Source organism: Homalodisca vitripennis, chromosome 4 (assembly GCF_021130785.1).
Source record: "Homalodisca vitripennis isolate AUS2020 chromosome 4, UT_GWSS_2.1, whole genome shotgun sequence".
NCBI classification, from domain to species: domain Eukaryota; kingdom Metazoa; phylum Arthropoda; class Insecta; order Hemiptera; family Cicadellidae; genus Homalodisca; species Homalodisca vitripennis.
The window spans coordinates 29,857,782-29,872,851 of NC_060210.1; the positions used below are offsets into that span (position 1 = coordinate 29,857,782).

At 31.4% G+C, this 15,070-nt stretch overlaps 2 protein-coding genes across 2 annotated transcripts in view; one reads left to right on the forward strand and one right to left on the reverse strand.

Moving 5' to 3' along the window:
• LOC124359094 (WD repeat-containing protein 3) overlaps positions 1-1,108 on the forward strand; it is a 40,542-nt gene extending 39,434 nt beyond the window's left edge. Inside the window, exons 14-15 of the mRNA XM_046811530.1 lie at positions 358-577; positions 913-1,108. Of these exons, the coding sequence (XP_046667486.1) occupies positions 358-577; positions 913-1,077 (385 nt within the window). The 3' untranslated portion in view covers positions 1,078-1,108. The remainder of the gene's footprint in view (positions 1-357; positions 578-912) is intronic.
• Positions 1,060-14,763, reverse strand: LOC124360976 (splicing factor 3A subunit 3). Its single transcript, XM_046815012.1, has 9 exons — positions 14,751-14,763; positions 14,104-14,141; positions 12,241-12,462; positions 11,504-11,640; positions 9,432-9,587; positions 8,804-8,987; positions 7,469-7,579; positions 2,399-2,489; positions 1,060-1,638 (listed from the first exon to the last, which is right to left on the reverse strand). Exons 1-9 carry the CDS (start codon positions 14,761-14,763, stop codon positions 1,505-1,507), a joined length of 1,086 nt encoding a protein of 361 aa, XP_046670968.1. The 3' UTR covers positions 1,060-1,504.
• Positions 14,764-15,070: the final 307 nt, after the last annotated feature.

Here is a 15,070-nt window from a genome sequence, read left to right on the forward strand (position 1 = left end):
ATATAATTAGTTTCTTTATCAGAAATATAAGTTGAATTGTAATGAAATATGTTTTGCGCAATGAGAACTTGACGAAACGCAGTGTATTAAATTACTCTGTATGGAATTGCTACTAAACTTTCTTAGATTAGGTTAAAATTGAAGGTAAATTGTTTAAAGTTAGTTAGATTTATAAATATAAAAAGTTTTGATCAAGTATGGCAGATTTAACATAACTAATATAGTAGATGTTATTTACAGATTTCCAATAATTCTAACTAGTTTTTCCAAATGGTCTTTAAATTTGAAGTAAATTTTGGTTACTGAAAACTAAACTACATGAGTTTGATATGTAAATCACTAATAAATGTGACACAGTGACCTGGAGGATACACTGCTGTTACTGCCGTACACGTCAGTGTGTGAGCTGCTGCCCTTGCTGATTCCACTTCTACAACAGTTGCACTGTGACATCATCTGTCGTTTAGTGGTGTTCCTGTTGAAAGCTTATCATCGACCCCTCTCTGCCTCCCCCCAACTGCAACCCCTCATCGCAGAGCTCTCCCGTCTTGCTTTAGCTCGAACGTCTGAACTTAGGGTAAGTATACTTTGATCAACTTTATGGAAAAATTGGTTTGCTGATGTTCATATAACATATTTTCTTAAATCCTGCTTGACCTCAACATCAACTGTGAAATTATACTGATCAGTTATTATTAGAATTTTGTAACTTTTTAGTTTAAAGAAATGTACCTTGCAGAACCTTTTCATATACATACTACACAAAATGCTTATAATGATCAGATAAATACATTATCTAATTTTCACTATGGAAGTAAAAAAACATTAACTCTCCCAAATATTATTAATTTATGCTCATAATAAAGTATAAAAGCATAATTTTATAGAACTAATGTGATTATGTTGTTCTAGGACTTAATAGGAACAAATTACCATGGTATGTTGTTCTTGCAACGTGAAATGGAGGCCAGGGAAGGAGTTCATCTCTTTAAAGATGCTACAGTTGAACGAAAAGAAAGGGAAAGGAAGAAAAGAAGAAGAGAAAAAATAACTCAGAGAGCTGTTTTAACCTTATAGTTTTATATGTAAATAAATTATTATGTTTATAGAAAATCTTTTTATTAAATCATTATCTTTGTAGATTTAATCCTTTTTCATATTAAAAATACAAGGAAGAATGATTTTTATTGAGATGTGCAGAACCATGTTGTTTTTATAAAAACCTTATAAAGAACCTTACCTTATAAGACTTTACACAATTAACTCAAACATTTATCGCAAAACTGTATTACATTTTCTGAATGATGCAGCAAAATGAAATAGTATTAAAAACAAAAGATACTTAAGTTTATACAAAACTGTACAATAATTTTCTATTATTATTAAGACTAAATACATCCAAGTTATTAATCATTATTCTAACAAATATCTTTGAGAGTGATAAGGTATGTTCTCCATTTCATTGTTCACTATAAATGAAATATTTCAGCATCATCCTGGAACTTTACAGTAGGCCTTGTCGCTTGAGATCTTCATATGTCTTCCTGTTCACAACATTCCCCAGAGAGTCCTCATACTCCTCTTCTTGCTCCGGCTGCCACCTCTCTTCTTGCTTTTGTACCTTAAGCTTCTCCCATACTGTAAGCAGATAAATGTATTTTCATTTTCATTCAGGAGAAGCTGTTTTTAATGCCTAATGCCTAAATATAAGCCAATTACAAAGAAATTGTTCTGATTTTAAGTACTTTATTATTTCAGAGAAATGGAAATTGAGTGTGCGTGGCACTGAAATGAAATAGAAAAAATTGTATTATTATTTTTAGGTTTATATTAAAAAGTGTGCTAATTTGGATTTAATTATACCATATGTATGAAAAGTTTGAAACAAAATTGTATTTAATAATTAATAAGCAAAATCAATTTTATTTTATTTTTTTTTTATTTATTTCCTTAAATAAATTTATTTTCATTGATAGAACTATCTTCACAAAACTCAAAATCAGTTTATCCTTCAGAAAGATAATAACCAATCAAATTATTAATCTCAACAGGATTGTACGCAACATAAATAGCCAAAAGCAATAAATGTTACTATCATTTTCCCAAATTGAAAAATATTCCAAAAATCCTATAAAGACCTTACTTAGCCTTCAATAAGTTTTTTTCAAAGAGTAGAATGGTCCAGCACTTTACAGCTAAACCAGGCTGTTGAGTAAATAATTGTATGGGTATGATTTTTTTTTTCAAAAAAATTACAAATTTACAGAGTGAATTGTTATTGTGTGGGAAGAATACAGAAACATTTTCTTTTCACATATCAAATGTTCATCTGGTTCTAAAAGGATTAAAAGACTAACAGAAGTGAACTAACTGATTTGTGTCACTGTAAACTACTTACAAGCTAGTGCATCTTCAATCTGGGTAACATTAGCGAAGTGAGCAGTGTTGGGGATGCCTAGACATCTCATCCCATGAGCATGCCGCCACTCCTGCAAATAAAAGGATGATATAAGAAATTAAATAATACTAACAGTTTTGGTTCTTAATAATTAAATTGTTTACACTTGAAGGACATGTTAAACTGTCTTAAATTTCTTAACTACGTATTTTAGAATTTTATATCCATTAAAATAAAAGCGAATCTGTAGCTTACTTACATGTTGAGATAAGTGTATTGAAAGTATTACTGCATTATATTAGTCTTTTACAAAGAACATGAATTTGACACATTCATAGTAAATTAGCCGTAATATAAATTTAAAAGGAAATAAACATTAATTTTGCGTATTTAATAGTTATAAAATATATCTTTTTGATAAATATTAACAGCATTACATTTTTTAAATAGTACAATCATGTTATGTTCAATAAACATTAAAAATTATGTAAGAACATGATCAAATAAATCTGAGAACTACGTTCCTTTTCAAAGATTACTTCAGTACACAACAACGGGATTTTGTTACGTAACAATTTTATTACTGTTTGGTAAACATTTGGTAGTACCTTTAGTACTTGGTTTTAAATCAAATTATTTTCACATCTCTGTGATTTAATCATTAAAACTGACAACTTGAGAATATCATAAAGTTTAAAACAAAATTTTTTGTTGGTTAGTATGTCATTATTATATACTATAGAAGTAGTCAAAATATAACATAGCAAAATGTCAGCATTCAATGATTTTTTTTATTTTTGTGTAGTTTTTACTTTTACACTGTAAGATTTAAACACCAGAGTCAGTTTGAGATTTGTACAGTACAACTATGACACCAGTCTGTGTCGGTTGCAGTGCGCCACGCAGTAGTCGATGGAGCAGACTGTTAAGCAATGCTACGTTGTGAAGTTTTATATTAAGCTTGGGAAATCTGCGTTTGAGACCCTTGAACTCATTAAACAGACTTATGGGGATGATGCGTTAAGCCGCACAGAGTTTTTGAGTGGCACTAAATGTTTAAGGAAGGCCGGGAGCTTGTCAAAGACAATCCGACTGCTCAATCCGATGCTCAGGAGGCCAAAGTGAAAAGGGTTTTGGACTCTGACAGACGTTGTTCACAAGGAGTTCGTGCCTACTGGAACGGCCGTAAATGCTGCATTTTATATACAAGTATTGACATGCCTGCGAAATCATGTAACACATGTGCGATGCGACGAGCCATTGCGAAGAATTGGGAACTTCACCATGAAAATGTGCAGTGCCACGGTGTGGCAACTTAGTTCTTTTTTTGACAGTTGTAAGCTTCTCTGATCTGTGATACATATTTTCTTCATCGGGAATCAAAGGCAAAATCAACTATGAAACAAAACTTACTAAAAACGAAGTACATTACAATGGCCATAAATATAAACTTTTTGGTGTATCTGCCGGACCGTAGCCACAAGGCAAACTCAATAGTGGCATCGAAAATATAATTGACTTGAACCAGCAGTGGTTATAAATGTGCAACGCATGTGGGTAAATGTTTGCAGTGCAGATATAAGATACAATATAGTCCATACTTTCAAAGACTGTTGTGACTACTATTTTTCTTGTCTTCACAAAAGTAGAGTTCTCAGAGCTAAGTATGTACATATATTTTATGGATCAGGAAAGACGAGGAAATCAGCTATGGAACAAAAAATATCAAGATCGTTACAATGACCATAAACATACAATTTTAAAAATGTTTTCTTTGTCGTGGGAAGAAGGCAAATTCAACATTGGTGCCGGAAATATAATTCACTCGAACCACAAGTGCTCATACAGGAGCTAACCTACAAAATTGCGAGCGAAGCCACAGACAGGGAACTGCTAGTACAAGCATAAACAAAGAATGAACATTCTACAATTATTATCGCACAGACAGTCTTGAATAGTGCCAACTACAAGTGGAGCTGGCCACCACAATTTGTCTGGAAGAGGGTTAATGCTTTTAACCCATCCACCTACTAATATTTTAGCACACAGTAGGGCCAAGGAAATCCATTATTTTTGCCTATTATTTAGGCGTGCAGATATTTAGCTGTAACTTTCTAGTAAATCATTGTTTTCAAAAAAGATTTTGTAGCAGTGTTTTTCTTGAGCTTACCTACCATTTAAAACTCTCCGCATAAAAAAAACGGAATGAAGGTATTACGAGATGTTACCTATAATATACCAGTAATAACATAAATTTATTAATAAAAAAAATATATATGCTAGAAGTCACACACCAAAAGAGTTTTGTATATTTCATAGTATATTTACACACAATTATATCGTTTTTATATTATATACCATTTTTACACACACACACACACATCATTATATAGAATTCTCACAACACCTTAGTAGTTCACAACAGTGTGATATGCCTCTAAGCATACGTCCATGTGAAGCGGCACTGAACATTTTCAAACTGTTTCCGTGTCACATGATCCCATTCCACCTCTGATTCATCACTAACGTTACTGAATTCTTCATTACAATAATCATAATCGTTCATAAAACGATCTATTTTAGTGTCACGTAACCTTGGGCCATTAAACAAAAATAAAAATTGAGTTGATTTTAGTTATTGTAGTATCACTAGATAAAGGAATACAACATTTTCCAATATATAATTTTTTATTTTGTGCAAGGCCTTTCTGAATCAAAGATTCCATCATCAGGCACTTCACAAATTATCAAATGTTTACATTTTTGTAATAATAATTAATTTTATAATAACATATGGTAAACAATTTGGATGTATGGTTAGCCAGTATCAAATATTTAATAAGAATTTAATTTTAATTTTTTATAAATTGAGATGAGAGTAAAACTGAATTTTGAACTGGTCCGTCTTCATTTTTTTTTTTTTTTTTTTTTTTTTTTTTTTTTTTTTTTTTCATTTCTTCTTTCAAAACATACAAACAAATCTATAAAACAAACAACAAATTATTATCACAAATATTAGGAAATCCCAAGAACAAAACCACATTCGAAAACAAATCAGGAATTTATGAAATTAAATGCAACGACTGTGATAAATTGTACATTGGCCAAACTAAAAGGAACATTAAAACACGATTCAAAGAACACTTTGCACACATAAAATATGGAAGAAATGAAAAATCTGCTGTGGCGAATCACTGTATTGAATCTGGACACACAATCTCTAATAAAAATTTACGATTATTAAAAGAAGTTACAAACACAACACACTTAAATGCTTGGGAAACATTTTACATTACCATAAATCAAGAAAAAATTATCAATAATGAAGACGGACCAATTCAAAATTCAGTTTTACTCTCATCTCAATTTATAAAAAAATTAAATTCTGATTAAATATTTGATACTGGCTAACCATACATCCAAATTGTTTACCATATGTTATTATAAAATTAATTATTATTACAAAAATGTAAACATTTGATTATTTGTGAAGTGCCTGATGATGGAATCTTTGATTCAGAAAGGCCTTGCACAAAATAAAAAATTTTATATTTTGGAAAATGTCGTATTCCTTTATCTAGTGATACTACAATAAATAGTTTTTCCAATGCTCCAAGATTCTACATTGATTTTAGTTGTTTAAATTAACAATATTTATGTTAAGTTAACATAAGATTTTAGATAGGTTAACCTGTATCTGTGATGATATTAGTCTATCTGTATTTGTGACACTATTCTGACTGTATTTATAATATTACAGCTTTGAATAAAGATCTATGACTATGACTATGACTATTACCAACCATGTTTACGGACACTAACAACAACAGTATCATATGGAATAAATTCATCTGTTATTCTTTGCTTACGTCAGTTTAGCCAACTAATGAAAACAAATATTGTTCTAAACAAACAAGTAACCATAGAAACGAAACATAGTTTGATTAGTGCAGCTATCTGTCGAGTTTAAAGTGAACTATTACTGCCGCGGAAGCGCTCCGTTGAAGTATGGCAGGGTTCGCGGCGGATTGGCTTCGTCGATGTAGGTTAATGGGTTAAACAAAGTAATACAGTAGTAAGACAATAATTTACTAATTTTTTAAAATCTAAAATTACTGAACCTTGAATTAAAAATTCAAAGATAAAATAGCACCATCCTACACAAAAATAAAAATTGCCCCCAAATAAATTAGCTGTGCTGTCTAAGGCCAGGCTGGATGCTCCTTCTATTTAAATCACAGCTGATTGATTATAAACAAAAAAATTATCTGTTATTAATTGCCTGTTTTAAAACTCTTTTGTCCTGTAAAGGTTTACAAAGTATGTATGTCATTTTAAAATCTAATGTTAAAATATAATCTATTTTAATAAACAAACTACTCTTAAAAAGTCAAAATGTTTCCAGCAAGTATTGCATTTAATTATCTTTAATTTCAAAAGAAAAACTGCAAAATATTAACAGTTATGAGGCCGAACACTCGCTTATTCCCATTGAATGAAGTGAAGCAGTCGTATAGGTCTTGTGACATCACAGTATCAGGAGTCAGGCCTGTATTAAGGTCTAGGGCTGACCCACTTCCTGAATAATGTCCAGACATCCTAATAATGGAACATGACATCTAAAAGCAAGATCTACAAAATATGTGACTGGAAGGATGTGCTTATGTACTTTATTGACCGCAGAACAAATGGAACAGAATCTGAGTTAATAATGTGAAATATATGGCTATATTTAAAAAAGCAATGAAGAAACTATCCAACTGTGATCCTACAAGCCGCCAAGAGTAAAGCTGATATATCCACTTGACATTTCAGGTTTACTAAGCTGCTTATTTCAACCATCTATCAGACCACCTCAAGAAAGAAGCACTCACAGGATAAAAATAATATGTTGCATGGTACTTATTTATTTACACATATTCTGTTCTCAAAGAATGTCTAACATTTATTGCCTATTATACTGACTACAAGATAAGTTATTTCAGGCTGCTTGATGAGTACGGTAAGAGATACAATTGTGTTAATTAATTGTATGACTATTACCACTTGCTACAATTTTATTGTACTTACAGCAAAATGTCTCTGGAAAGCTTTAGGTCCTTTATATGTGAAGTTGCCACAAATCTCGCAGACGTAGCTGATGTTGAGGCCATGCAACTTGTACAGCCAGTATGGTATGGGCTGAAAAATAATAAATTGGGTTATTTCATGGAAAGAGATAAAACATCCAATGTTGCTATGTGTGTTCTAACATATTAGTTTTCTTGATATTTGTACAGCAATTTTAGGTATCTAAAACTATTATTTTATATACATATTTCTTATCAATTGAAAGCTATCAGGCACTCTCTACATGTGCCTGTTCTGATTTAAAACACACCTAGCAATAGGGCTCTGTCCCACAGACTTCTAAGTTTCAATGTTGATCATATGAGAGGATTTTTTGCTCGGTTTTAAAACAGCTGATTACTATAAAGTGTTGCTCACACAATGATTCATAGGGACTACAAGGCTACCTTTATAAAAACCAGCTGAATAAAAAAATTAAAAATTGTAATGACAAAAAGATGCGAGTGAATCGTCTAGTATCTAGTAAGACAACTAGATATTATAGTGCTAACTGCCGCCCATAGATGGGTGTAGGAATATTGTCTACAAAAACATTGTTCATATGAAACCACTTACACGAGGTTCATATTATCATGTGAAACCATGCTGAAGTCTTGAAAATTACTATCTAATATTTGGCATAATACTTTGAATTTGTATCTTGTTTTACTATCAAAAGACCATCTTGTGACTTTGCACCCTTTACAATTATTTTTATACAAACACTATAATATACAGAAGAAAGTTTTGTTCTTCATAGAGCTTTTTAAAGAAGGTAACTTTTACAAACTTTATATTACGTTGGCTCTCGTAAATGTTTATATGCTGTAAATGTTACACATCTTGTTTGACTGTTTATGTGATACATCACAATAATTTTTAACCCTTTGAAGACCAGGTGGCAACATAACCATATTTAACCATTGTTAAACCATATCCTTTATATTATACCATATCAGACCTACATTAATTTTTTAGGAAGCGAGCTCATAACAATCCCCATTTTGAAAAGTTTAATCTCTTAAGAGTTAACTGTACTCTTGAAAAGTAAAATGATTTTAAATAAATACAAACATAACACACTGTTTGCAGAAAACAGTATCTTCTTTGAAGCATATTTCTATATTCATTATCTTCATACAGAAATTCAAGTTCCAACAATACACAATCTCTTGCAATATCCTACTTCTTTCATTAAAACTGCAATGAAGTCATTAAATCCTACAGATTTAACAGTTATAAAACCCACACTCAATTATGATGCATAACTAAAAATAACTATAGGCTAGTTCTTACTTTGCCGTCCCAACCAAGAGGTAAATTCTTGGGGTTGTATGGGACACCATCCTCGTCCTCATCATCAGTATCAGAGGCACTAGCTTCTGCATCCGAATCATCTCTCTCACCTTCAGTGCGTGCCTGCTTACGCTGTACATTCTCCTTCGTTGCCATTCGTTGCTCACTCACTACTTCTGACAACCTGCCAACATCCAATTTTTTCTTAGATTTACTAAGGTTAAATAATAAAATGCTATTTGATTTTAAAACTATTAATTGGTCTAAAGAATTTAAGTGTTATTTTTCCCCTAAAAAGCATAGGTCTGACACTATATATCTATTTATACGACAGGAAGCCCTGTGAACCGGTTTATATTTTGATGTTACACAGTAAGTGCACGCAAAATGTTAAGATTGCACTTTTTAAATAAAGTAAAGAGTTTTGAAACAAACAATCAACAAATAGACTTATAAAATAAATAAAAAGAAAATCATGAAAAACCTTGTCATATTTTAAACAATATTCTTACAAAATATCAGTTTCAAATGGAAATTGCTGTGGACTATATAATAAATTATGGAGAGAGCTTACACGCAGTTTAAGCTAATCTTAATATCCTAGTCATTTATATGTTGTAATCTGTACCTGTACACTTGAGCTTCCAGCGATGCAATGTCTCTTTGTCTCTCGTTGTCCCGGGATCTGCCACTCTTGCTAGGCTTGCTCTTGGCAAACATGTTTGGGTCCAGGGCCTTCTTTCCCTTTGTACTGAACAACCTCTGTGCTCTTTCTTCCAGCGTTCTGTGGACAATACACATTGTATTACATTACACTAAACCCCCAATTAAGTATCGGATGGTAAACAATACTTTTACTTCACTCAGTCACATTTTCAGCTACAGTAACAGCTATTTTCTTAAAAAGTGTATTTGGATTGCAATATAAATTACGTTTCTTCTTTATCCAATTATATTTCTTTCAAAACATATTTGTTGCTGTCGTAATAATGTAGATACATGTACACAGTACATGTAATTTACATTAAAAAATTCCTTATATTTTCTTCTGGTATATATAACTGTTGTATAAGTATTTTGCACTGCAATGATATTTGTACTTGAATCTTAAATTAAATATTAACCCTGGAATTGGCGGTTATATTTCTGTCAGTGGTGGAGTGTTTTTAGTACTTCATACATTGCCTTATATTTATTTTATTATTACATGTTTACTATAAAGTACCTATGTCACATTATATATTTTTTTATTCAGCATTGTTCAAGGAACATTTTTCACATAATATAATTTTTTTTTTAAATCCTTACTCTACCTCTTCATGAAAACATTTTTTTTTATTTAGTTCAAAGTTTTTGATTTGTAAAATTGTTGTTGTTAGTGATATGCAAAATCCAAAATATAAAAAAGAAAGAGCATTTAATTCTGAGTAAAAATAAAAAACACATAGTTTATAAGGTATTTATTTTTACATGTGGTAAACGATACAAAAATCATGCACTATGTCATGTGTATTTGATCACTATGTCAGTTGTCAGAAAAAATATTGTCATAATTCACAGGCAAAGAGGAAGAAACACATATAAGAGTCATATATGTGAATATTTTGCAACCAGTCATATAAAATGACACAGTTAAATGGCCGGATTGATTAAATAAAATATTTAATATCATCGAAATATGAATAGTAGACTTTCTTAACAGAACTTTTTGTATGCCTTTTTACATTGTCAACATTTGCAACACTGATGGACTCAAAACATTAACCCATTGCGGATCACTGACGAGCTGTGCTCGTCACGCAGCGGCCGGGCCTAACGGCACGTTGACGAGCTCAGGTCGCAAAAGCGGTCTGCGTTTAAGTTTCCCTCCAAATAGTTCTATTAATGTCTGATAGATCGGGCGATTGTCTTCACTTGTCAACTAAGAGTGTTTAACAACGGTCTACGTTTAGAGTTTTCAACAGTTTTATAAATATCCTACAGATCGCAATGTATGTCGAAGTTGAAAAATCATTCATATGAGTTTACTCTCTGCTTTTTAGCACTTCTGATTGGTTGTTTCCCTCAGCTGTTATTATAATACTTTGAGGTTAGTGACACAGAACTAAACGACGCAGACGTACATGTTAGCGGGTTTAGTCTAGACAATGGCCTGGATGTTGTAATCGGTTCGCCCGAGCCACTTTATTTAGACTATGATTCAGACATCATCCCTGCCACCCCGGAACCTTGCTCACGTGTTATTGTTCCTACACCACGGATACCCCAGCAGGCCCATGTTCCATCTGAACGAATACCTTCACAGCTGAATTTTGTAGTATACAATAGCGAGCGATACGATGTGGCGCAAAATTGCTGTTCGTGCGGCCGCTGACCGTAAATTAATTCGTGCCCGCGCGCCAAAACAATACAATCCGCAATGGGTTAATTAATGAATTAATTTTGTAGATTGCTTATAAAGTTATTGTGATCCAATTACTGGAAGAATAGCTAAAGAATCAAAACATAAGTCAAGTTTATATTTCAATATTTTTTTCAACCAATGATTACAAAACGTTATCACCTAACAACTTCAATCTGTAACAAAAGCCACTAATACTTTAGAAATATTAATTTTTCATACATGAAATAAGTGAAAACAATTTGACTCAGCTTAAGCATATTAGATGGATTGTATCAAATATAAATGAACCAACTTACCCTCCACACTTGAGACCCAAGGCCATCAAAGCAGACTTCAGCCTATCAAGCCCCAGAGAGGCCAGTTCTTCCCAAGACGAGAACGCTGATAGATCGAGATGTGCTCCGACATTGGTCAACACACTGCCAGTTTCTTTCTGTAGTTAAAACAGTTCATTTATAAAAGTTACTCTTGGAAAACAATATTAATAATTATTTTTACTTACATTATTAATCAACAGTGTTTATTGGTTCACTAAGCTTTAAAACCTTGAAGTAAAGAAATTTTTACTTGTATATATATATATATATATATATATATATATATATATATATATATATATATATAAGTAAAAATTAGTAGTTACAAAATAGTATTTTGTACAGATACTAAAGAAATGTTTATGTACTCATTTATATACTTTTGAAAAAAAAAAAATAAACATTATTTTTATCATCAATAGTACACTTGACAATCAATCTCCATGATATTGTCCATAAAAAAAGAGAACGGAATGTGAATGATTCACTGACAGAGTAAAATATATTACATGGATTAGTAAAGAAATGTTTGATATACAAGAATAGATAATAGTGAAGCCTAGATCTGATAAGCACACAAAATGTTCAGACAAGAAGCTTGGAGCCTTTAAAAAATATTTAAGCCTATTAAATAGACAATTTGTATAACATGTTTTGGTTGGATAAATATTTTATGAAATATGATTGTGTAAACCATAAAATTGATTTAAACCTACAGGCCATCCAGGGAACGAACCGCTTTCCCAAGCAACGTTAAAGTCTTTCATGACATTTTCCATCTCTGCATTCACATCAAACAGTGGTTTGATTCGGGCGATGTAGCCATGCAGGTAATCAAGCAGAGCGTGAAGATACTTGCGATACTCTGCATTCTTGCGTTCCTTGGGGATCTCGTACAAGTGGTCAAAATTGCTCAGGTAGGAAATGTAGTCCACTTTCTGAAACAAGGCAACTGTCAAGTTATTGCTTTCCCATGATTAAAGAATATTATACTAAATGATATCTCGTCTGGTATTTCAAGAAAAATTTATATATATATATAAAATTGGCAAAAATTCTACCACTAATCCAAATTATTTTAAAAAGGTTACAGACTATTACACAGCAAAAGAAACAGGTTGTAATATGTGTGTGTGCCTGACTCTTTGGACTTCATACATTAATATTACTTTTGATTATTGCAATTATGATAATCTGTATTATATAATGAAGGTGAACAAGTATTACAATCATATAAATATGAATATGTTATCAAATTTCCTGGCACAAAGAAAATGGAACTTCTCATTGAGTTAGAAACATAGAACTAGAGAGTAGGTAGTTCTCTGGCTCACATTACCAGAAAGTTCTGATGGGCCTTTGGCTCATTTAACCAGAAAAATTCAGATGGTCCTTTGTCTTATACCACCAATAAAATCCAGAATAATTTCTTTTGGCTCATAAAACAAAGATATTTCAATTTGATCCACATTTGGTGTGGGGAAAGAGAGGACAGAGGTATTATACACTGGTTTTTGTACACCTAACTCAATAATTGAATGTATTTGGGAGCAAAAAATCATTTTAAATAAAAACAATTTAAATATTTATTCAGTTTAAATAATATTAAAATAGTATCAAATACTTCATGCATCTTTTTACAGATATCAAAAGGTCCTAATTTTTTTACGAAAATTTCTATACATGTTTTGCCTCAAGGATTTATACTTTGAATGAACAAATTTACTTACCTTTCCGTTGTCAATCCAACTTTTTTATTTTGATGATCCAAAAATAAAAAAGTAGGATTGGCAATGGAAAAGGTATGTAACCTTTCTTTTTATAAAATTTGTACTTACTAACTAGAGGTTTAAACTGCAAAAATTACTCCTAATATTGAAAAACTTGAAAAAATTTGAAACAACAATATAATGTATTAAAATATATTTGAGTGTGATATCAAATTAAAAGGATTCTCTAACTAAATCTGATTATATTTTAACTATACTATCTAAATGAATGATTAAAACTTTTTGTTCTCTTCTCCCCAAAAAGATAAAGCTGATTATTACACTTTAAAATTAATAGTTTTTTACCGTATTCTAGAGGACATTATTATAAACTCCTTAACTTTACCGAAAATGAATTGATCAATAAGGTGGATGTTTATTTTCCAAATTCTATGAAACATTTATGATCAAAATAATGGGGCTCTTCATATTTTTCTTGTTAAATTCAATTAAAAAAAATATGAAATTCATAAATTATTTACAAAAGACTATTCAGTGCTATTTATAACTTTAATAATGCCACTATGTGATATCTTTACCAGTAGTTTGGTCATTGTGTCATGAATCAAAATCCATTTAAATTTACGCGATTTACGGTCTTATCATGTTTACATTATCAGCAGGAGCTGCCTATTTAGAACACACAATAATACGTTAATAAACAATCTTACTTAGTAACATCTTTACTTACATTTGAACCAAATTATGTGATTCTATAAATGCTTGCATCTGGAAGCAAGAAAAATCTATAATATGATATAAATATTTACTCATGAATAAAAGAAAGGGGACTAAAATCAGAGAACATACCAACACAGAAGTTATTATACTGGTATGATTGACTAAGACTCACTTATCAACGATATTAATTGACCTTTAACTTGATCATTAAAACTGTCTTGCAGTCTGAGTCGACTGTTAATCAGAGTGCCCGGGTAAGATAGAATGTTGTGAATGTGTGTGATAGAATAAATCTTAGTTTTTTTCTTTAATTGGTCTCCCCAAGTTCATAAACTACTAATTTACACTTATGAATAATTGAAAAAACGTCACAGACTTTTACAATAGGATGGTTATTTACTTTTATTAGCCTAAAACATTGTATAAATTATACATGTTTCTTTCATGTAGTTTTTTAAAACGAGAGCATATCAAACTATAGAATACAGTCATTTAAAAATTAAAAATAGATTTATTAGAATTTGTCAAAGGGATCGATTAGTTTATTTAAACACACATTATTTATAAGTTATAACTGACTTCAAATAGTTGCTATGAGGGTTATTAGTTAATTTCTCTCTCTGGTTTTGATCTGATGCCAGAGCATCTTGGGTGTACATGTTATGATTAAATCACCACAGGTTATACACTCTATGCGGCTAAAAATGATGTAGTGAGTAGAAACAATGAGATTAGCTTCTTTATCAATTAAATTAGAAGTTATAGCTGAAGACTACTGGGGGCTTTCATGGTATGGATAAACCAGTTTATTCTTCAATTTTATCCACACTAATAAGGTTTTATTTCATTATAAGGGTTACCAAAGTCTCTCAAGCCACATTATCTAACAATTCATGAGTTGTCAAGTTTTAAATCAGTGTATTTGTGAAAATGAACGCAGAATGTCTTAAGGCACGTATATTAGATTTGTATGTTTATTGTACGAGGGTCTTCCAGAAAGTAAAGAACGATTGCGCATCACGGGCGGCGCAGTTCCCCCACCACCGCGGTAGATAGCTTGTTCGTTAGCCACACCTTCTGCCTCAGTGTGAGCTGA

Bases quoted from the DNA above. Each gene is read 5' to 3' on its own strand.
- LOC124360976 (XM_046815012.1), bottom strand. The intron at 12,463-14,103 runs GTATGTTCTCTG...GCCTTGTTTCAG, and splicing joins GTATAATAACTTCTGTGTTG to AAAGTGGACTACATTTCCTA. The intron at 1,639-2,398 runs GTAAGTAGTTTA...ATCTGCTTACAG, and splicing joins GATTGAAGATGCACTAGCTT to TATGGGAGAAGCTTAAGGTA.